Source organism: Geotrypetes seraphini, chromosome 3, assembly GCF_902459505.1.
Source record: "Geotrypetes seraphini chromosome 3, aGeoSer1.1, whole genome shotgun sequence".
Lineage (NCBI taxonomy): Eukaryota > Metazoa > Chordata > Amphibia > Gymnophiona > Dermophiidae > Geotrypetes > Geotrypetes seraphini.
Window position 1 is genome coordinate 357,995,311 of NC_047086.1, and position 24,482 is coordinate 358,019,792.

A 24,482-nucleotide genomic window follows, 5' to 3' on the forward strand; every position below is an offset into this window, starting at 1 on the left:
GCCCTGGATCAGTAGAATGGAATGTTGCTACTAACTGGGTTTTTGCCAGGTACTTGTGACCTGGATTGGCCACCATGAAGACGGTATACTGGGCTAAATGGATCATTGGTCTGACCCAGGATGGCTATTCTTATGTTCTGTGGAGAACAAACAGCGAAGGCGAATCTGGTGTTCAATGCCTTTTATTATATCAAGACTCGACACGATCGTGTTTCGGCCCAAAATGGGCCTGCCTCAGGAATCTGGCGTAAGAGTGATGATGAATGCAATAATCTTCTCAATCATTCAAAAACCAATATTATATAGCATTAAAAGGTAGCTCTGAGAGCCGGTGTAAACAGTCCTAACAGAAAGTTCAGCCGCAATCCTTTGGAGGAAATTGGGCACAAGGATTGCGGCTAAGCTTTCTCTTAGGACTGTTAAACCGGCTCTCAAGAGAATGATTGAGAAGATTATTGCATTCAACATCACTATTACTCCAGACTCCTGAGGCAGGCCCATTTGGGGCTGAAACACGATCGTGTGGTGTCAAGTCTTGATATAATAAAAGTCATTGAACACCAGATTCGCCTTCGCTGTTTGTTCTCCACTTTACAAGTATTGTGGAGTTGGCATCTCCTGTTTTCCTGGGATTATTCTTACATCTAAGATCATACCTTTCCACATACGGATTGCAAGCCCTCTTCCAACATCCAATAACAGAACACGTCCAAAATCATCTGTCACCGCTGCTAGAGTGTTACAAGGAGACAGACAAATACTTTCACCATGACGCCGGGAATCTGGAAGTCCAAACCTAGCAGTACAAAGAAATCATTAGGCAACCTGGAGTATTTAAACTTACCGCCTTCATGTCAGTCTTACAAGCAAAATTACTCTATAACAATATTAAGAAACTGTACAGAAGTAATTTGGGAGATATTATAAATCCTTTTCTGTGTATAAAGCATATTTTACACATGGAAAAGGCTTTTAGAAAACTGCATGGCTAAATATGTGTGTCTAAGTATACATATACTTATAAGCATACTGTATGTAGGTATTCTTAATTTGGGGAGGGGAGAATAGTTTGGGCAGTGGTGTGAAGTACACAAGTATTTCATAAAACACACAGGTAAACCTGTTTTGAAGCAGTGTAAATTTGAGCAAAATATTTGTACACTGCTGGTGATGGTTCCAGGTGCTTATTTTATAAATGCACACAGAGTTGCTTGTTGGATGGTGTAAGATCCCAAGTTGCTTATTGGATGTGAATGGTGTAAGATCCAATACAAACAATGAAAATCACTTCAGCTATATATGAACTAAATTATATCAGAAAGATTAAATATTTTAAATTTTTTTATATTGTGAGACCATACCACCACAATACAATGAATTATTCCAGATGATACATAGAAACATGACGGCAGATAAAGGCCAACTAGCCCGTCCAGTCTGCCCATCCGCAGTATCCACCATCTTCTCATCTCTTTAAGAGATTCCACATGCCCATCACACTCTTTCTTGAATTCAGACATAGTCTTCTTATGTCTCTTCCACCTCTACTGAGAGACTACCTACCTTACCAATATGGCTTTCGCCCCAATTTCAGCACCGAATCCCTACTGACCTCCCTAATCTCCAAGGTTCAACAACTTCACTCCCGCAACAAGTTCGCCGTCCTCCTGCAATTCGATCTTTCTGCCGCTTTCGACGTTGTTCACCACGATATTCTAATCTACCAACTCTCCGAGATCGGCATCACCTCTACAGTCCTTGATTGGTTCTCAAAATTCCTCCGCTCCCGATCCTACATTGTCAACAGGAATGGCACCTCATCCTCCCCCTGGATACCAATCTGTGGAGTCCCGCAAGGATCACCTTTATCTCCTATCCTTTTCAACATTTATATGACCTCTCTAAAACTCCGACAAAAAAAAATATATATAATAGCAAGTGGAATATTAATAAGACACACACCAAAAAGTATTCCAATAAATGCTCACTACTATGGAGAAGGATAGTCTAGAGATAGGGCAATGTAGTTATTTGGAGAAAAGACCTCAGTTTCCTCATCAAGAGGTCTCTATGTCTGCCGTACACAACTTAAAGCAGCATAGGAGAAAACATCCCGGGTCAGAAAAACTCCACTACATGCTACTAGTTTAATAACTGTTAATTGGAATCAAAAAGAACTAGTAGTGAGAAAAAAACACTTATCTCTTAACGTCTCAAGTCTCCAGGTGAGACAAGAATCCGGTTAAATAATATAGAAATGTCACAGTAATCTTCGTCCATTAAGACCCCCGACAGGCCCTGTTTCGCTATCGCTGCATCAGGGGAAGTCTCTAGAACTGAAGATCAAATGGACATGTAAGTATAATACCATTCATCTCCATTATGATGAATGGTATTATACTTACATGTCCATTTGATCTTCAGTTCTAGAGACTTCCCCTGATGCAGCGATAGCGAAACAGGGCCTGTCGGGGGTCTTAATGGACGAAGATTACTGTGACATTTCTATATTATTTAACCGGATTCTTGTCTCACCTGGAGAATTGAGACGTTAAGAGATAAGTGTTTTTTTCTCACTACTAGTTCTTTTTGATTCCAATTAACAGTTATTAAACTAGTAGCATGTAGTGGAGTTTTTCTGACCCGGGATGTTTTCTCCTATGCTGCTTTAAGTTGTGTACGGCAGACATAGAGACCTCTTGATGAGGAAACTGAGGTCTTTTCTCCAAATAACTACATTGCCCTATCTCTAGACTATCCTTCTCCATAGTAGTGAGCATTTATTGGAATACTTTTTGGTGTGTGTCTCTCTAAAACTCCTCCATCTATCCCCCCTTGAAACAATATACACCTATGCTGATGACATCCTCATCCTTCTCGAGACCGACTCGAACCTCACTAATCTCTCAGAGAACATATCCTCTTGTATCTTGAACCTCCAATCCTGGGCCCACACCATCCAAATGAAATTGAATGAATCCAAGACAAAACTACTCTGGCTTGGCCCAAATTTAGCTCAGCTACCCACCTCAATTCCACTGCTCTCTGGCTCCACTCTGCAGCTCGAATTCTCCAGCAAGGTCCTAGGTGTCATCATTGACTCTACATTGTCCTTCAATGACCACCTCAACTCCCTGGTAAAAAAATGCTACTTCAGCCTACACATGCTGAGGAAAGTAAGATCCTGCTTCCTCCAAAAACATTTTGCCGTTCTCGTCCAATCCATCATCCTCTCCAGACTGGACTACTGCAATTCTATCTTTATAAGCCTAACAAAGAAAAACCTTCACAGACTCCAACGGATCCAAAATGCCGCGGCCAAGCTTATCTTTGCAAAAAGTAAATTCGATCACGTCTCACAGCTCCTTTCCAAGCTTCATTGGCTCCCGATAATTTCCAGAGTTCACTTCAAATGCATCTGCCTAACTTTCAAGATCCTCCACGGCATCCTTCCTCCTTTAATTCCACTTTCTTGGAATTCCTCAAATCTTAATACCACCAGATCTACCCAAAAATTGAAATTATCCTTCCCCTCATTAAAAGGCATTTCCCACCCAGGAAAACTGGGGACTTCCCTCTCCTTCAGATTCATCGAGCTCTGGAACAACCTTACCTCCCCTCTTCTAAACCTGAGTGCTCTTCAACCCTTCCGTAAACATCTGAAAACCTGGCTCTTCTCCAAAACCTAACACTCCTCCCTCTTCTGACATCCTAGCCCTCTAACATTCTTCTCCCCTCTGATCTTCATCTAGCCCTTCCATGGAGTTCCTTTCTCATTACAATTCCTGTAAACCGTGCCGAGCTTCACAACTATGGAGATGGTGCGGTATACAAACCCAAGATTTAGTTTAGTTTAGACTATTCCATGCATCTACCACCCTTTCTGTAAAAAAGTATTTCCTTAGATTACTTTTGAGCCTATCACCTCTTAACTTCATCCTATGCCCACTCTTATGGAGCTCCTTTTTAAATGAGACTCACTGCTTGCACATTTATGCCACATAGGTATTTAAACATCTATCATATGTTCCCTCTCCTGCCTTTCCTCCAAAGTATAAAACAACAACAAAGGAAACCAGATGATGCTCAATCTTTTTTATTTTGTAACAGACTCGACACGATCGTGTTTCAGCCAAAAAAGGCCTGCCTCAGGAGTATTGATCCATATGCTCAATTATTAAAATAAGTTATCTTGAAAAACATGATATAGTGTTCCCTGTCAGTACATGGAGGTTTACAATGGCTGTGGAAAAGAGTGAAAGCAATAATTGAGCATATGAATCAATATACCTTCGTTGTCGTTTTGTGCTTCTCATTGTTGTGAAGGTAATTTCTCCTGTTTGTTTTTTTTCCTTTCTTCCAAAGTATATATATTGAGATCTTTAAGCCTGTCCTCCTTATGCCTTATAATGAAGATCATGCACCATTTTAGTAGCCTTCCTCTGGACTGACTCCATCTTTTTTATATCTTTTTGAAGGTGCGAATTCCAGAATTGTATACAATATTCTAAATGAGGTCTCACCAGAGTCTTTCATAGGGGTATCAATATCTCTGTTTTCCTACTAGCAATTCTTCTCCCTAAGCATCTAAGCATCCTTCTAACTTTCACCATCGTCTTTTACAACTTGTTCAGCCACATTACGATCATCTCATACTATTATACTCAAGCCCCACTCCTCTTTCATGCACAAAACTTCTTCATCTCCTAAACTCTACTGTTCCCTAGTGTAGTGTGCAGCACCAGATTCCAGGTGTGCCACGAGATGCTAGCATGGAGGAGAGGTGCAGACTGCTTACAGGACATGCCTCTCGCAGCGAGAGGCACGTCCTGTAGGCAGTCAGCGGCACCGACTACTCTCCTTGTTTCCCTGCACCTCCCCTCCTCCAGGATTCCCCACTGGTGAAGTGACAGGTTCGGGGTTGTGGCCGAAGGGCCTACACACATGCGCAGACGTCGACATGATAACATCACGCATGTGTGTATGTCATCACATTGATGTCCGTGAACTTCTGGATGTCTTCCGGTCGCAGCACCGGGTTTAGTGTACTGCAGCACTGAAAGGTTTGTGGGACACTGCTGTAGGAGATGCACAACCTGTCACACTGTCTGCTCACCCTCCAGCCTTGATGGCGCTCTGATCAGCCAATCGTCCAGGTATCTATGCATCCGTATTCCCATTCTGCAGCTGCAACCATCACCATCACCTTGGTGAATATGTGTGGGGCTGTTGCCAGACCAAAAGGTAGGGCTGCAAACTGAAAAAGTCATTGAGGGACATGAAATCCCATGTATTTCCTGTGATCCGGGAAAATGGGAATATGAAGGTACACCTCCATCAGATCTCAGGGAGGGGCTAAGAATTACCCTGGAGCCACTGCTGCAATAACAGTCTGAACCATCTCCATATGGAAGTGCGATGTTCCCAGCGACACATTTACGGACTTTAGGTTCAGGATCAGTTTCCAGTCCTTGGTGCCTTTCTTGGGCACTCTGAAGAATATGAAATATCAGCCAAAACTTGATTCTTTAGCTTTTGTACCGTCGCTCACACCCTGGCCTCTTTTCCTGGCCATCTGGCTGGAGAGTTGATAAATAGGTCTGAAGTAGGGCAAAAAGAACTTCATCTTATGACCTTCTCGAATGAAATCTAGAAACCAGCCGTCTGAGAAAATTTGATCCCACTCCCTCCAGAATGCTGACAGTCTCCCGCCTATTTGTGGGAGCGTGGCAGCCAACCAGGTGTCATTGCGATTTCATGTAGGTTGTGCTGACATGAAACCCTGAGGGTTGCTGGCATCTAGAATTGCCAAACCACTGTCTGGATTCCTGATAAAATCTCTGAGTGGAGGAGCCTGCGTAAAATTGGTGGGAACAACAAGCGATCAAAAATTGCCTCTGCCTCCCCCAACAGATCAGCTGGCCATAATGTCGTTGAGGCCCTTACCAAATAGCTTCTGCCCTCGAAGGGCAGTCTGCTTAAGGTGGCTTTGGAAGCTGTATCGCCAGTCCATTGTGTGATCCAGAGCATGCAGCAGGCAACAGCAGCATACATCAACACCTTGCTCATATAAAGTATCTGCCATATAATCCATCCCTCTCCAGCATCAGCTAGGGGTAGATGTTGGTCTCCTCGGTTGGACTTTATTTGAGATCTTGCGCATCCTTTAACATCACTCCTCCCTCATTAGGGAGGGATGTACGTTTAGTTACTTGAGCCACCATGGAATCCACCTTCAGCTGACTAAACAGCTGAAATTCCAGAGCCAAAGGGTAAAGTTTGGTCATAGTTTTTGCCACCTTCAGACAGCCTTCTGGAATTATTCCATGACCAACAAGGTGATGTCTGGATGCAAGGGTGGTCTGAGCATTTCCACAGAAGATTTACAAATTCTGGAGTAAATCCTTGAACAGGAGGCCCTAAGGACCGCTGCAGGACCTCAGACTGGCTTCTCTTGGGCTCCACAGTGTCCACGCATTTGCGCTTCGTGCCTTCACTATTTGAGAACTATGGAAGGGATTTTCTACCTACCATGTTCCCCCTCCCACAGTTCCCCAGCCCTAAATAACTCAGAGGAGGCTAAGTCCAAGGCTTCCCTTGCATGCGCTGCAGAATGCAGTACAAGGACGCTCCTCAGTTGACCATCCAGCGCAATAGTGGCATGATACAGGGGATCAGAAAAGCCCGAGTCCATCCCAGTCGAGTTTGAGCCGAATTGAGGGTTTTGAGGCAAATGGAGGCTTTAGAGAAAAAATTGTTTAAAATCCAAGATGGCCGCTGTCAAAAAAACAACCTATGAGGCTCCCCTCAAAGTTAAAAAAAAAGCTCAGGTGAAGGGATTATGGAGGCGGCCCCAGAAACCCTTAAAATCAACTTTTTCAGACCCCCCCCCCCCATATTTTCCCCTTAGGGAATAATGGACTGTACTCACAGTGCTCTGCTGCTGGTGCTGCCTGCAGTGAACAAAAATTTCTGCCTTGAATCCTTGTGGAACAGTCCAGACCTGGATATTTTCTGGCTGCCTGTTGGACAGGAACTGACTAAAGGCTCAGCCCCACAAATCCTTGCGACGCAATGGGGGGAAGGGGAGACTATAATGCAGCAGGCTCCTTGAAACCCAAAGAGATTCACACAGGGTCCCACAGTCTGTGCTCAAACTTCTAATAAATCAGAAGGTGAGCAGGCTCCCAGGAGAACAGATGACAAGCCTCAAAGTAGCACAAAACAGGTTGGCTCAAAGTAGCACAAAGCAAGTTGGCTCATCAGGTACACCTGGGGGTTGCCCTGCAAGCTGTAGCTGCCCTCATGGAGTCTGCATTCTCTCCCAAGCAAAGTAGTCCTAAATAGAGAATGACGGGGACAAATTTTTCCCCATCCCCACAGAAGCTCAATTTTTCCGTTCCCATGAGTTTTGTTGCTGCTCCTGCCCCAGTCCTGTAAATTCTGCTTTAACCGCACAAGCCTTGAACACGTATGCTTTTAAAGTGTTTGAGGCTTGTGCAAATGAGGATGGAGCTTGCAGGAATGGGGCAGGGACAGGAAAAGAACTCGCAGGGTTGGGACAGGAAAATAAGTTCCTGTGGGAATGGGGAAAAATCTGTCCCTGTGTCATTCTCTAGTCCCAAATATGGGGTCCTTTGGCACCCAAGCCTCCTGAAAATGGAGTAAAGACCCCAAATTAATAAAAACTGAACAGAGCAAATCAGAATACAGTTACTTTATTTGATATACCGCAATTATTAACAAGATTGTTAAATCAAAGCGGTTTACAACAAAAAGGGTTAAAAATGATTAAAATCAATAAGGTCAAAACAGGGTAAGTCAACCATGACAAAACAAACACAATTTGGCTATAAAGGGAAGGAAAGATTTACAGCAGATTATAGGGAAGAACAAAAAGGAAGCCAACAAAAGGTAATGGGGAATAGAAAAACTGTATTAGCAAGAAAATTATACAATAATGTCAAAGGCCATTTTAAAAGTAATAGGTCTTTGAGACTTAAAATTTTTCAAGGATTTTTCAGTCCTAAGATATAGTGGAAGGGAATTCCATAGAATAGGCGCCATTACTGAAAACCTGGAATCTCTGTAAATATCCAAGAACATCTGCCTGAAAGATGGCACAGTCACAAGTGTTGATGAGAGGAAAAAAAGTTCCTTTGAGGTGAGTAAGGGATCAGATGGCTAACCAAGAATAAGGGAAAACCTGAAGACTGAATCTGGAAACAGAGTACATTAAGCTTGAAAGGAATTCTATAAGCAATTGGAAGCATATGTTCTGTTTTGAGCAAAGGGGCAATATGATCATATTTAGATCGACTGTAAAGTAATCGGAGAGCAGTATTTTGCACAAGCTGAAGTCGATGGAGTTGATATTGAGGAAGGCCGTTTAAAACTGAGTTACAATAGTCAAGTTTAGAAAAGACCAAATAGTGTAAGAGAATCGGAGTGAAGTATGATTTAAAAGTGATTCACTTGCCCAAGGAAAAACTGAAGAGGAAGCTATACTCCACTGGTGAAGGAGGAGCTGAAAGATGACTGACACCCTTCTGCAAGTAGTTCACGAGCATGGATTGATCACCTAACTTCTGTATGAACAGGCAGTCCCCGGTTGACTTATGCTGAACTCGTAATTACAAACCGAGTTACTGCCTCTCCCTTCCTGTGCCAACACGCCCCTTCTTCCTCCCTTCCTGTCCAAACACGACCCTCCTCTTTCCTTCCATGTCCAAACATGCCCCTCATCATCCCCCTCTGTTCCACACCCCAAATTTGTGCCTCCCGCAGGTATTTACCTCCTCTGGCTGACTCCCTCCTCCTAGCTGCACTTCTTTTGGCAGAGCCGCAAGCAATGGCTCCTGCACATGGTCCCATGGTCTTCGCAAAGCCGTGATCGGCAGCTTGTGCATGCGGCCCACTGACCTAGAAGCCTTCCCTGTGATGCAGATGTCAGAGGGAAGGCTTCAGTCAATGGATCGTGTGCAAAAGTCACCGATCGCGTGCAGAAGCTACCGTTCGTGGAAGGAAGGGAAGTGGCACAAACTTTGGACAAAGGTTGGAGGAAAGAAGGGAGGGAACATGAACATGGGAGACAGAATGGAAGGGAGCATGAATTTGGGACATAGGATGGAAGGATGGAGGAAGCGAGGGAAAGAGATGCTGAGGTGGGGAGGGAATAGAAAGGGAGAATTGTTGGGCATGGGTGTCTGAATGAGATGGAAAGAGATAGTGCACATGGGGAAATGAAGAAAGCAGGGAGGAAGAGAGAATTATTGGGCATGGTGGTGGGAAAAGAGTGAGGTAGAGATGCATGGGGAAGAGAGATGAGGGAGAAATGTTGGATGTGGTAGTGGAGAGGGAACAGTGGGACTGATGAAGAACAAAAATAAGTGTAAACTTCCTATCTTTTCTTTCTATTTAAACTACAGTACTTTATTTTGAGGACTGTTTCTTTAATGTTTTTATAGACTGTACTATACAGGATACGAATTACATACAAATTCAACTTTAAAAGAACTGTTTAAAAAACAGAACTTGTTCTTAACCTGAGGACTGCCTGTATGTAACAGAATTTAGCATAAGACAATCACATTCTTATCTGTAGCTAAAAAGAGATATGTTCAATTTGCCTTAGAACAATATGGGACTCAATCAAGAAGCAAAAAAACAAACAAACAAAAAAAACCCACAACTGAAAGAGCAATATTTTGTTAAAATTACGGGAAAGGAAGCGATAGAAGAAACCTTCCAGAACTACAAAATAGGTAAGAGTGCAGGAGAATAGTTAAAACACGGGTTGTGGTCAGCAGTAAAAAACTGGTACCTGAGACAGCAAAACAAATTTGAATGATTTTTGTTTTAGTACATATATCATTGTTTATTAATTTAGTAAGCTCATGTCCCAAAATGTTTACCAATCTTAGTGGGTATATGAGACAGCAAGAGACAAAGTGACTTGTCAGGGTTATAAGAAATCTTGGTGAAAGAAGTGGAATCTGAACCCTGGTTTTCCAGGTCTTCAGCCCATAGCCTTGATCACTAGGGCATTCTTAGGTCCATGTGGATAACACTCTAAAATAATAGAAAAGTGTGGTGCAAAACAGGCTGATGTTCCCAAACTCACTTTTTATCTCAAGTCAGATCTGATTGAACACAACCTTAACATGAAATTATTATTATTTTTTTTTAATTCTATGTAAAATTCTATGTAGACTTTATGTACATGACGTTCAACTAACAGGACAGTTGCAAAAAAATAAGTGACAATTCTGGTACAGAACAAAAAAAGCAACCAGTGAATCAAGTGCTAATTTACCTCACTGCAAGAGGAGTAGCTGGTTCCACTTTTGGTTTCTGTTTTTGGACAGGTTCTTCTTCATGCTTACTTTTCCAGCCAAGCCAGCCACTAACACCACAAAAACAGTCATGAAATTGTTAGTTGGTCTTAAAATGACAGGTGTAATAAGTTTTTTAAAACAACATTTTTAAAAGGTGCTATTGTGTCCCCCAGCCCAGAACTACATATCTTGTATTAAAGCCAAAAGAAAAAAAGTTTTTAAAAGATCACAGGACATCAAATCCTGGCATAGACAGTTCAATTTAAGAACATGGGCCAGATTCTATAAATGGCGCCTAAGTTAGGTGCTGCTAGGCAAGTTCAGTGTGGAACTCAAAACAAGCTGACTTAGCATGGTAACTGACCATACCATTAAAAAAACAAACAAACCAATTAAGAGCTCCGTGTGGACCTTGGAACGGTACCTACAACACCTAAGTCGAGAAGCCTACCTCAAAAGTAGGCATGGTTAAGGGCTTAGGCATCAATAGCCATCTTTGTTAGGTGCTGGTAAATAAGGCCAAAAAAAAACCCCAACTCCCACCAATACACTTGTTTAACTAGGAGGGAGAAGAAACACAGCCATCCCCACTCCAGTCCTCCAGACAGACTCAGGGCTCACAAAGCCTGAGCTCAAGGATCCAGGGGATAGCCACACTCCCAGGGGAACGGTCCCCGAGCCTTCTTAACTGGTAAAGCAGGCTGGCTAGGTAGGTACTCTTAGAGATGCTCTCTAGCAACAGACTTCTTTACCAATAGCTTGTGTCTTTTCACAGTCAGGAGCACTGGGAACCTCTGCAACACAAAAGCCTCACAATTTGGGCCCAAAAAACAATAAATCAAAGCAGATCAAAAGACAACTTCTCAACTTGCTAATAGATGTGTAAACTGAGGGGTTGCAGCACAGCCCTTTGGGAGGAAAGGTGGAGTTGTGCAAAAAGATGGTTGGCAGCTTCTGCAAGGAAACTCGCAGTTTCAGGGTGACTACCCATTAGCTCAGGATCTCTGCTCCTGTTGCATTGGAAGTAAGCTTTACAATTAATCTACCCACACAGAAAGCTCTGGCATGGGCTACTCCCTTACTGAAACACAAACCAAAGAAAAATCCAACAGAAACTGCTTGCTACTCCCTTACTGAAACAGAACAAAGATTTGAACAATCTGGAACACTTCCTGACAATCCTGACCCATGCCTTTGAACCACCAGATTGAACCCAGTTGGGCTAAGAACATGACCACCCTCCACCAGAGCTGATAAGATACCGACAAACTGTGCAACAATTTCAGCACTGGGCTAATAATGATCTCAACTAGAACGAGTCTGCTTTTTGTGCTCATTTCTAATGGAGCACATTAGAAAAGGGAGAAAAAGTACATATCTCAAAGCAGGTGTATCTTTGTGTGGGGGCTTTCCTGGGGAAAACAGGAGGGAATTTACAATAGCATCTTTATAAAATAAGCAGAGCTCATGTACATCTGCTATACAAGATAGGCAGTCTGGTCTAAAATTATGCACAAAATGTGCTCTTACGTTGATATGAAATTCTAGGCTTGTTTTTATCTTAAGTAGATATCAACTCTTTATAGAAAAATTCCTTAGAACCCACTTAAAAAATTGTCAGTTTCTGCATCAAGTTTTAAAGCTCACATCTCTTCAGCTCAAGGTGCATTGCATTCAAGTACACACTATTACATTTAGATTTCCACTGCATTGAAAATGATATTAAAGAAAAATTACCTCTGAACTGTCTGCTCAAGGCAGTTTAATATAAAAGCAGTGCTCAAATTAATCTGCATGCCCATATAGCCAGTACAGATTTAATGCTATACTTAATGAATATGCACGATACCCAAATAAATTTGAATCTACTGCACCCCAGTATGCAAATATCTCATGATTATTCATTAGAAATACTTGATGGCAGTTTGAGTATCACTGTTCACAATTTAGACTTCTATGACACACAGCTGACTAAACACCTGTTAAACAAACACTCAGTGCAAAGCAATTCTTCTTTCAGTGGGAATTCTGACTCCACTTGCTCAAAACGAGTCCATGGTCATGGAATTCTTCATTATTCCCTTACTGATAGAATTATTTTTTAGATTTTTTTATATACTGTTATGTATCATTTTTCAACTTTTAAATAGATATAAAAGTGTAGTCACTTATCTTCAGTCTTTATCAATTCCCCTTCCCAACGCATTTCGAAGTCCTTTATCAAGGTCAGGGGAACTACAAAGGAACATAAGTATATTATACCTTCTGCTAATTTAAAAGGCTAAAAGGTTTTGTAAATAACAGTCACCCACCGATAAGATAAGGTAATCTTACTCCAATATTATGCCACCGGCTATCCAGAAAGATGGCCGCGGCGTTCATACAGAGTGTTTAAATAACCCCTCCCCTTACATCATACTCTCACCTAGTAACCGGCCCGACGCAAATCGCGTCACTCAAACCACATCTAAACCACGGAGACACACACAATCATCCAGAATCCACCTGAGCCATCCAATCCGAGGCTTCATTCAGCCCGGAGGGGGCCATAGTTTGAAGTTGGAACATCCAGCGTAGTTCTCTATATAGAGCGTACTTTAAATCTTAGGGAACTACGCTGGATGTTCCAACTTCAAACTATGGCCCCCTCCGGGCTGAATGAAGCCTCGGATTGGATGGCTCAGGTGGATTCTGGATGATTGTGTGTGTCTCCGTGGTTTAGATGTGGTTTGAGTGACGCGATTTGCGTCGGGCCGGTTGCTAGGTGAGAGTATGATGTAAGGGGAGGGGTTATTTAAACACTCTGTATGAACGCCGCGGCCATCTTTCTGGATAGCCGGTGGCATAATATTGGAGTAAGATTACCTTATCTTATCGGTGAGTGACTGTTATTTACAAAACTTTTTAGCCTTTTAAATTAGCAGAAGGTATAATATACTTATGTTCCTTTGTAGTTCCCCCGACCTTGATAAAGGACTTCGAAACGCGTCGGGAAGGGGAATTGATAAAGACTGAAGATAAGTGACTACACTTTTATATCTATTTAAAAGTTGAAAAATGATACATAATAGTATATAAAAAAATCTAAAAAATAATTCTATCAGTAAGGGAATAATGAAGAATTCCATGACCACGGACTCGTTTTGAGCAAGTGGAGTCAGAATTCCCACTGAAAGAAGAATTGCTTTGCACTGAGTGTTTGTTTGACTGGTTGATTATAAGGAGTGAGTCTACTGTTTTGGTAAACACCTGTTAGCCATTAAAGCTGAAAATAATTGAAGTGCAAACTTTTGATACTGATTTTCACGTAACCCTTTGAAAACAGAGTAATTTTACCTGGCAGCATTAAAAAGCGCTGATGTAAGTTTACTAGCAACTGCTAGTGCAACATGAGATAACAACGGCTGTGTGCTACCCTGTAAAACAGCAATAAGAAAATTATCCCAGCAAGGAAGAATAAATAGCAAAAACCTCTAGTCAGTTTGTGAATTTTACCAATGTAAAGTTCTAACAGGCCCACTGGACCTGCAGAAAACTGTAGACCTGATATTCAAAAAGTGTTAACTGGGTACGAGAGGACAGTGCCTCTGAATGTTGTCTGAAAGCTTTGTCAGCATTTGGTTAGTACCAGGGCAGTCTAGGGGTAGAGCTGAGGCAGAGCCTGCAGCTAACCAGGTAGCAGCAATATCAAGCATGCTACCCTGTTATCTAACTGGATCCTGTCCCAACTACCTGGTCTGTTAACTGAGTAGCAGGCTGAATATTGGCTTCAGTATTTGGCTGAACATAATCCTGACCCCCTTCCCCCATACAAACAGAAGAGTATCTTTCCCTCCCCGCCTGCTCCCTCATCCTTTGTAGAACTCAAGGGCTTATTTGGGGGTTCCCTGTTGGTCTAATGCAGTGTCTCGTAAACATTCCAGCCAGTAGCCCACTAAATTCAGTGCCCTGGCCAGAAGGCACCCGGAAGTGTGTGGAGGCCCATCTGGCCACGAGCCACCGGAGAGGAGAGAAGGAGAGTCACCTGCGCTGGCTGACTTCCTACAGGAAATGCCTCTCGCCGCAACAGGCATGTCCTGCAGGCAGGCAGCCAGCCAGCGTGGATGACTCTCCTCCTCGCCAGTGTGTCGCAGCACACCAGAAATCTCAGGAGGCACACAGTTTGCGATACACTGATCTAATGGGTAGTTGGGGTGATCTCCATATATTCTTGCTCATGCTGGCTCTGAATTAAAAATGGCTGCCATAACCTCTAGTACCAGTGTTGCAAAATGGCTATTAGAGATCACAGCAGTGAGTGCAGATTGTTCCTGTCCCAACTACCCACTATATTACTAGGAAACCTAAGGCAGACCCAGAGGGCTCATAATGGAGTTAAAGAGGGGGGATCAGGGAAGGAGGATAAAATCAAGTGAGAGGTTTTTTTGAGAGGGGCTAACTTGATATTCAGCTTTTTGCCTGGTAAGATTCTGAGGCAATGGGTTGAATATCACACCTGGCTGGCTGTGTCCTGGGCACAGCCAGAGCCCGGATATTCAGTGCTGGTACTCACATAGGTGCCACCACTGAATACTGGGACCTAATTTAGCCTCCAGAGATCAGCGTTTAAAAAAAAAAAAATTCTTACTGCTAATGGCCGAATACTGGATATTTTGCAGATTAGACCAGCACAACTGTGATTCATAAACTTTTTACACAAGGCTCTTAGATTCAAGAAAGGAATTGCCCACTAACTTTAGACAGTGCCTATTTATTTTTAAATTAAAAGAAACCAGAAGCAGCAACTAAGTCAGATAAATTATTTTGAAAAAGTCTAGGGAAAGAGGAATCCCTACTTTGGTTGTATCCTAAAAAAACCACTACTGATTTCAGAGACAAAGATCAAAATGTGTTATTCATCTTATCATCAAGTAACAAGCTAAAGTAGCTTACCTCAAGAGCATAAAAGAAACCAGTAAACGGATTGGCTCCAACAGTAACATACTGAGACATAGCTGGAGGGCTACTCTTTATAGATGCATTAAATCCTCCTAAAACAGAGGCTGTCTTCATTTGATCAAAAGGAGATAGAGCCATGATACCTTTAAAGAGCCAAAACAAAATGAGACACTAATACAATGCTTTCCAGTTACATTTTATTACTATCATTTTCCTGTAATTACAAGGCCTGTTTTATCCCCAGAACAGATTGCCAGGTTATTCTTGCCTAAAAACAGTAGACCAATATGCTCAATGCTTCCACTAACCTTGTTTCCTTTAGTGGTGGTCTTAGGGTGATGTGCTGTGTTTATCTTATACCACACTTAACATTAAAAGCACAAAATTTCCCTTAGGCTCATCATAAAATCTTCCCCATCTTGTGTGCAACATTCCCCTAGTAATGCTTTGCCATTGCTATGCAGCATATAGAAAATGGCGAAGTTTATTTGAGATACAGTCCATTATCGCAATTCACATGTTCAGGCTGCATGATTTCACCTATCTGCAGTTGCATCAATTGCAACCAATATTCAATTGCAAACTTACAAACGTAAGTTTCAAGTTTGTTTATTTTTGATATACCGTCTATCCTCAAAACAAATGTCTAAATGGTGTACAATATAAAAAGATTGTAGAAAACTGTTAAAATTTGGTAAGGAAGTTCTTCTTCACCCAGAGAGTGGTAGAAAACTGGAATGCTCTTCCGGAGTCTGTTATAGGGGAAAACACCCTCCAGGGTTTCAAGACAAAGTTGGACAAGTTCCTGTTAAACTGGTGAGACTGGACTCATTTGGGAGCACTGGTCTTGACCTAGGGGCTGCCGCATGAGCGGACTGCTGGGCAGGATGGACCACTGCTCTGACCCATCAGTGGCAATTCTAATGTGCAGACAGTGTTTAAAAAAACAGCATTTTTGCTTTCACCTTGCACTCAGGTTTTGCTTCCAGATATGGCCCCAAGCGTCTAGATAATGAATTACAGGTACTTCAATTGCTGTCCCATGCAGGAACAATCTGACTATTTGCAGACCACAGAATGTGAAAAATGTACAAAGGTTTGAAGACTTATACTGGTACCATACTTTTGATTCTCCTTACTATATATCTTTTGCATTTTTACATCCCTAGAACTACTAATTCGGCCTTTTCTATTCATAAAATAAGATGCTGCTTCTTACCAACACTTGCATGGTCAACAATAGTATCAACATCCAGAAGTCCCCATTTCTTGTACGCTAGAGGAGGTGGTTGAATATTCTCATTGCCAGATGCTGTAGCTTCCCATTAAAACAATTATAAAACAAAGATGTACAGGTTACTTAGAAAGCTAAAACCTATGTTCATTACATTTTCATGATCTGTGCACACAAGTCAAGAATACATATTAATTTTACTGCATATGACAGAAAAATACTAAAATCAGCCCATCTAATCTTCCTATTATTCCTGTCCAATTACCAACCACGCACTGTGACCTCTTGTAAGCTGTAACTCCTTATCCTGGATAGTACTTTTCATCTTGCTTATCTTATTTTACCATCCCAAGTATATGAGAACACAGAAATCCTCTACCTAGTTTGCGTCCAGCACCTCTCCTTTCCCGTAACAAAGCTTTGTAATATTTTGTCTAGCTATCAGTATTAGCATGGTTGTTTTTTGACCATTTGGACTCCTACGATCCCTAAGTATGTTTATCGAAAGTTTCTATATCGTTACTAATGACTGGGGAGTCAATTCAGAGCAGTTTTCATGCATATCTGTGATGGTTTTCAAATACAGATTCAGATTTTTTCCACTGACTAAGTATGCTATGTTCTAGCCATTAATGCGTGTTTTTCAAGTTTATGGTTAACCATTCTAAATTATGTATACCATTTTAGCTATGTGTACTATATTTATAAACATCCTAAATAATTCTAGCATATAATTTAAGGTGTTCAACCTTCTAACCAAGAGTACATTTCCAACAGACTCAGCTATGTGTATACGTGCGTACCTTGTTTCTGCTAGAACTTCTAGTCCAAGGGTGGGCAACAACCCAGTTGGGTTTTTATGATTTCTCTAATGAATACAAATATGCGTGAGATCTATTAGCATGCACTGTTAACATTATATGATATCTCACATATATTCCGAGGGAAATCCTGAAACCCAACTAGGTTGCGGCTCTTGAGGACTGAGGTTGCCCACCCTGTTTTAATTATTACTGTGGCTGTAGACTGCCTGACAGATCCTATTGTTTGTTTACCAGTGTTTTTGCTAATCTTCCTAATACTGTACTTCATGTTACTCATTTAGGCAGCATCAGAACTTAATGAAGTGCTGAAGCAATGAACTTCAAATGCATGCCACCAGATCAGTGCTTCTCAATTTCTCTCCTGGAGGTGCACCTAGTCTGTTGGGTTTTCAGAATTATTATATGAAATATGGATAAGATAAATTCACATACATATGGTAAAATTATGGTCTTACCTGTTAATTTTCTTTCCTTTAGAAGCAGCAGATGAATCCAGAGACTACTGGGTATAGCTCACATCGACCAGCAGGTGGAGATAGAGAACTGATTAACAGTTGGCCTTAAAGCCTGGTGTTCCTCCTGTTGATTCAGTTATGCACTTTGCCCAAGCATCCCGAAAGGAGAATGAGCATCCACAAAACTCCATTCCAGTAGAAAATATGTTTTTCTCTTATTATTATTATAATTTTTTTTTTTTTTTCAGCAATGAAATAATACATTTACCAACCATAGCCCCAACTAAACCAATCAACCAAACACCCTACACACAGACAGTGCACTTGGGGAGGGGCTCTGGATTCATCTGCTGCTTCTAAAGGAAAGAAAATTAACAGGTAAGACCATAATTTTACCTTCCATAGCAAAGCAGCAGATGAATCCAGAGACTAGTGGGATGTAGCAAAGCAAACTCAAACTGGGTGGGACGCCAATGCCGCCTCTGTCAGCACTGCAGCGCCAAAACTCGCCTCCGAACGGGCCACTACATCTAACCGGTAATGCTTTGAAAAAGTATTTCCCGACGACCAAGTGGCCGCTCGGCAAATCTCCTCTAAAGACATCCCCCCGGACTCCGCCCAAGACGTAGCCAAAGCCCGAGTGGAATGAGCATGAAGGTGCTCCGGTACTTTCTTCCCTGACAACACATACGCCGAAGCAATAGTGTCCTTGACCCAACGCGCAATGGACGCTTTAGACGCCGCCATCCCCTTGTTTTTACCCGCGAACGCGACAAAGAGATGGTCCGACCGACGAAAATCATTCGTCACCCCCAAATAATGGAGAAGCATACGGCGTACATCCAGTAGCCGTAAAGACAAAAATCGTTTCCCCCAATCCTCCTTCCGGAAGGATGGAAGGAACAAACTCTGGTTCCACTCGCTTTACCGGCGGGCGGATATGGTGAACCCCCTTGAGGAAACGGACCACGTCCGGCTGCGACGCGAGAGCCGAGCGAGCCACCCGACCCCTGTAACAGGCAATGGCCGCTACCTGAACCTTTAAAGAGTTATATGCTAACCCTTTCTCTACGCCCTCCTGCAGGAAAGCAAGAATAGCCGGCAGAGATGCCTGGAAAGGCGCCATTCCCTGTCTTCCGCACCATGCCTCAAAGATCCTCCAGACTCTCGCATAGGAGGCTGACGTTGAAATCTTCTTAGCTTTAAGCAGGGTGGAAATCACCCGTTCTGAATAGCCCTTCTTTTTTAGCCTTGACCTTTCAATAGCCAGGCCGTAAGACCAAAGCGGGCCGGATCTTCCATCAATATTGGACCCTGAGTTAGTAAGTCCGGAGTTACCTGGAACGCTACCTGCTCGCCTACCGACAGCTGCATCAGATCTGCGTACCACGGCCGCCGCGGCCAATCCGGAGCCACCAGGATTACTCTGCCCCGAAAGCGAGAGATGCGTTGCAACACCCGCCCTATCATGGGCCAAGGCGGGAACACATACAGAAGGGAATTTGGAGGCCACGGGAGAGCTAATGCGTCCACCCCCTCCAATCCCTGTTCCTTGCGTCTGCTGAAGAACCGAGGCACCTTCGCATTGCGGGAAGAGGCCATGAGATCCATCTCTGGCAACCCCCAACGACGGACTACCAGGCCGAACGCTCGAGCCGACAACTCCCATTCGCCCGGATCTAGAAGATTTCTGCTGAGGAAGTCCGCTTGCACGTTCTCGTGACCTGCAATGTGTGCCGCCGACAGAAGCGGAACATGCCCCTCTGCCCACCGAAACAAATTTCTTGCCTCTTCGGCCAACTGCGGACTCCGGGTGCCCCCCTGACGATTGACATATGCGACCGCCGTGACACTGTCCGAAAAGATCCTGGTCGGCTTGTCTTGAATTAGTGACTGAAAAGCCCGCAGCGCCAACCGGATCGCTCTTAATTCCAGCAAATTTATGGGCCATTGAGCCTCCTGGGAGGACCACATTCCCTGCACCGACGTTTGCAGGCACTGGGCTCCCCAGCCTCGCAGACTGGCATCCATTGTAACTACCACCCAATCCGGCGTGGCCAACGGCATGCCCCTCCAAAGATGCAAGCCCTGGAGCCACCAGCGCATGCTGCGAGCTGCTCGAGGACTCCATTGGAGACGCACATTGTAGTTCAGAGAAGCTGGGGACCAGCGAGAGAGCAGAGACTGCTGTAAGGGCCTCATGTGGCTCCGGGCCCAGGGAACCACCTCCAGAGTCGCCACCATGGAGCCCAGCACCTGTACATAATTCCACACTCGAGGTCTGGCCGACCCGAGAAGGAGGCGAATTTGAGCCTGCAATTTCTCCCCCCGGTCTCGGGGTAGAAACACCTTCCCCAGAGCCGTATCGAACCGCACCCCCAGATGCACCAATGACTGCGATGGGGACAAAAAACTCTTGGGAAAGTTGACAATCCACCCCAACGACTGAAGGAGAGAGATTACTCTCTGAGTTACCGACAAACTCTCCTATCGGGATGAGGCGCGGATCAACCAATCATCTAAGTAAGGGTGTACCCGAATCCCTTCCTTGCGTAGAAAAGCGCTACCACCACCATGACTTTGGAAAACGTGCGGGGAGCCGTCGCCAGGCCAAAGGGCATTGCCCGAAACTGATAATGTTGGCCCAGAATCGCAAACCGCAGATACCGCTGATGCGGAGGCCATATCGGAATATGGAGGTACGCCTCCTTGAGATCGAGGGACGTGAGGAACTCTCCCGGTCTTACCGCCGCAATAACCGAGCGTACCTTCTCCATTCGGAAATGGCGCACACTGAGGAATCTGTTGACCCCTTTGAGATCCAGCACCGGTCTGAAGGACCCCCCCTTCTTTGGTACAATGAAGTAAAAGGAATATATACCGCGGCCTACCTCTTCCGAGGGCACCGGTACCACCGCCCCCAGATCGAGCAGCACCTGAAGAGTCCTGCGGACCTCGTCTCCCTTGGCCGCCCCATTGCACGGGGACACCAAGAAAGAATCTACGACGGGAGAGGCGAACTCCGCCGACTCCGCCCCTCAAGACGCCCGGCACCCGCGAACGCGACTAGGAACCACCACAATCGAGTAAGTGAAATTACTCACCCAAATGGTCAGCCGCTTACCCCTGAAGCCAGGGAATCGTTGGTAAATGTACTCGAAGCCGAGTCAACCACTGCACGGCTCAGTACAAGCAGGAAGGCCCCTTTTTTTTTTTTTTTATACTGGAATGAAGAAGCCAGCCAGCACTCCTGCAAACTCAAAAGGAACCCCTCTATCCAACGGAGGGGAGGGTGGAGCAGGGACCTGGGAGGGCCCAGGTGTACCTCCCAAAGCCGGCACCAGTCAGCCAGGCACCCCCGACCTACTGAAGAGAACTAGTCTCCACAGAGGAATCCCAACGGAACACCAATCCAATCTATCCGGCAGCAGCCAGAATCCAGGAGCTAGAGAGGTAGCTCCACCCCTGCTGGGAGATAGAGCAAAACTGAATCAACAGGAGGAACACCAGGCTTTAAGGCCAACTGTTAATCAGTTCTCTATCTCCACCTGCTGGTCGATGTGAGCTATACCCACTAGTCTCTGGATTCATCTGCTGCTTTGCTATGGAAATTGGGGATTCATTGCATGCAAATCTATTTCATGCATATTCATTATAGCAATCCTGAAAATCCAACTGTGTATATGCATCTCCAGGAAAGGTTTGAGAAAGACTGCATGAAATCATGCTTCCACTGTCTCTTCATTTTTTTTTTTATTAAACTAAGGATCCTCTGTGCTTATCCCATGCCTTATTAAAGATTTGTTGGTTTGTTTGTCACCACCCTTCTCATTAAAAATTAAAAAATCATTCATTTATTTTTTGACCTTATCCTTAAATCTACCAAGCCCCTGGAGGAAAAGTCCATAGTCTGTTATTGAGAAAGACATGGGGGGCAAGTCACTGCTTACCCTGGATCGGTAGCATGGAATGTTGCTACTCTTTGGGGTTTTGGCCAGGTACTAGTGGCCTAGATAATGGGCTACTGGGCATGATGGACCCAGTAAGGCTGTTCTTATGTTATATGCAATCTTATATCCTGCTGAATCCTTGCAAGTTGGAGTTCTAGGTAGGTTACAAGCAGTTTATCGCTTCATAGTTATATATAGAATCATACATGTTACATAAAGAGTTCTACATGCTACATAAAGATATACATGCAATGTAAGATACAACATCTAAAATAGTACTAAGTACTATATTATCGTTCTAAATAATAAACATTATAAATATCTTCTTCTAGCATTTTCTTTTTCTACTGAAAAATATTTTCTTCTTGTATATTAATAGTTTTCAGGTATTTGACTGTTCATATATTCCTTCTCTGGAGTACTTCTATATGGCTAAAATCCTTACTAATCACACCGTTGTATAACCCAATCTCTCACTTAGCAGTTTATATCAATTTCTTGGATCATCGGAATTTAGCACAGTAATCCTTCACATTTTGTTTGGAGTGCTGAAATTGTCCTCGATCCTTATTATATTTTCTTTTTTGGAATACACATACTTAGAACCCTAGAAGCCCTGTTTTGTATAGGTCAAAAAGGGACATCCATTTTATGGCTTTCAAACTGTGCAAGTTAACTTATAAAAGGTTCTCCGAACACAGAGCTGTTTACAAAATACTTATAAGTATGTGTTAAAAACACATTCTTGGCAACCCGTATAGCAGGAACAGTCATTTTACAAAAATACATTTAAAACAACAACAATATCAAAGCAGCAATATGCAGAACTTTACACAAGTAAACACCAACACTTAAAACATATTGGTGGTAGATTTTGCAACCTATGCATGTACATGCCAAATTTCAGAAAACCAGATGTCTAAGAGGAGCCAATTAAGGAAGAGAGCTACAAAACCACTTTTATTTCTTTAATCAGGTTTAAATGCCAAAATGGTACAATTGTCTCCTCAATCACTCCACCAAAGCTTAAATCAAACAAGCAGTCAGTTGACATTTAAGCATGATATAGACAAACTAAATGTGTACTGCTACTGCAAAAGCATGCCCCTTCGAAACTGCATATTGAGGGTATACCCATGTTAGCACCCACTTTTCTAAAGGAGATACTTGCAAACAGAGCTACTTTTGTGAAAATCTGCTATAGACACATGTAAACACTGTTAAATGCTTTGAAAATAGCCTTTTAAGTCTGGAGTAGAATATCAGCATTTTAGTAGCCTTTTATAGATCTCCTCTATTCTGTCTATTGGGTATTTTTACTAAAGCGCGCTAGCTGATTTAATGCGCACTAAATGCTAACGCATCCATTATATTCTATGGACGCGTTAGCGCGCCTTAGTAAAAGAGAAACATAGAAACATAGAAGATGACGGCAGAAAAGGGCTACAGCCCATCAAGTCTGCCCACTCTGCTTACCCACCCCCTGTCTATGCCCTAATGATCCAATTTCCTTATCTTGACCCTCGTAGGGATCCCACATGGGTATCCCATTTATTCTTAAAGTCTGGCACGCTGTCTGCCTCGATCACCTGCACTGGAAGCTTGTTCGAATGATCAACCACTCTCTCTGTGAAGAAATACTTTCTGGTGTCGCCATGAAATTTTCCGCCCCTGAGTTTGAGCGGGTGCCCTCTTGTGGCCGAGGGTCCCTTGAGAAAGAAAATATCATCTTCCACTTCGACACGTCCCGTGAGGTACTTAAATGTTTCGATCATGTCTCCCCTCTCCCTACGTTTCTCAAGAGTGTAGAGCTGCAATTTGTTCAGTCTCTCTTCGTACGAGAGACCCTTGAGCCCCGAGATCATCCTGGTGGCCGTCCGCTGAACCGATTCAATTCTGCGCACATCTTTACTGTAATGTGGCCTCCAGAATTGCACACAGTACTCCAGATGAGGTCTCACCATGGCCCTATATAACGGCATTATGACTTCAGGCTTTCGGCTGACGAAACTTCTATTGATACAACCCAATATCTGCCTTGCCTTAGATGAAGCCTTCTCCACTTGATTGGCAGTTTTCATGTCTGCACTGATGATTACTCCTAAATCTCGTTCTGCTGAAGTCCTAGTTAAAGTTTCTCCGTTCAAGAAGTACGTCCTGCATGGATTTCCGCTTCCGAGGTGCATGACTTTACATTTCTTAGCATTGAAGCCTAGCTCCCAGGTTGAGGACCAACTTTCCAATGTAAGCAGGTCCTGCGCCATATAATTCTGTAAACTGCATTCACTTACTATATTACATAGTTTGGCATCATCGGCGAATAGTGTTATTTTACCTTGAAGCCCTTGAATCAGATCCCCTATGAATATGTTGAAAAGGAGTGGACCCAGGACTGAGCCCTGCAGCACTCCACTGGTCACCTCTGATGTTTTAGAGAGGGTACCATTAACCACCACCTTCTGAAGTCTGCCACTCAGCCAATTATTGACCCATGCAGTTAGTGTCTCTCCTAACCCCATCGATTCCATCTTGCTTAGCAACCTGCGGTGTGGGACATTGTCAAAAGCTTTACTGAAGTCCAGGTACACGACGTCCAAAGACTCTCTCAAGTCCAACTTTCTTGTTACCCAGTCAAAGAAGCTGATGAGATTGGATTGGCAGGACCTACCCTTGGTGAATCCATGCTGACTGGGATCACGAAGATTCCCTTCATTCAAGATCGTGTCCAATTTGCTTTTAATTAG

General features: G+C 43.4%; 1 protein-coding gene across 3 annotated transcripts in view; it reads right to left on the reverse strand.

Annotated features, from left to right (window-relative positions):
• The window catches only part of RAB3GAP2 (RAB3 GTPase activating non-catalytic protein subunit 2), a 191,409-nt gene that overhangs the window by 117,387 nt on the left and 49,540 nt on the right, over positions 1 to 24,482 (reverse strand). For 2 of the 3 annotated variants that reach the window (XM_033936867.1, XM_033936865.1), the window contains 5 exons: positions 16,495 to 16,593; positions 15,270 to 15,418; positions 13,674 to 13,753; positions 10,316 to 10,405; positions 657 to 796 (listed from right to left, as the gene is read on the reverse strand). In XM_033936867.1, the coding sequence (XP_033792758.1) occupies positions 657 to 796; positions 10,316 to 10,405; positions 13,674 to 13,753; positions 15,270 to 15,418; positions 16,495 to 16,593 (558 nt within the window). The remainder of the gene's footprint in view (positions 1 to 656; positions 797 to 10,315; positions 10,406 to 13,673; positions 13,754 to 15,269; positions 15,419 to 16,494; positions 16,594 to 24,482) is intronic. The other variant, XM_033936866.1, reaches the window with a different exon arrangement.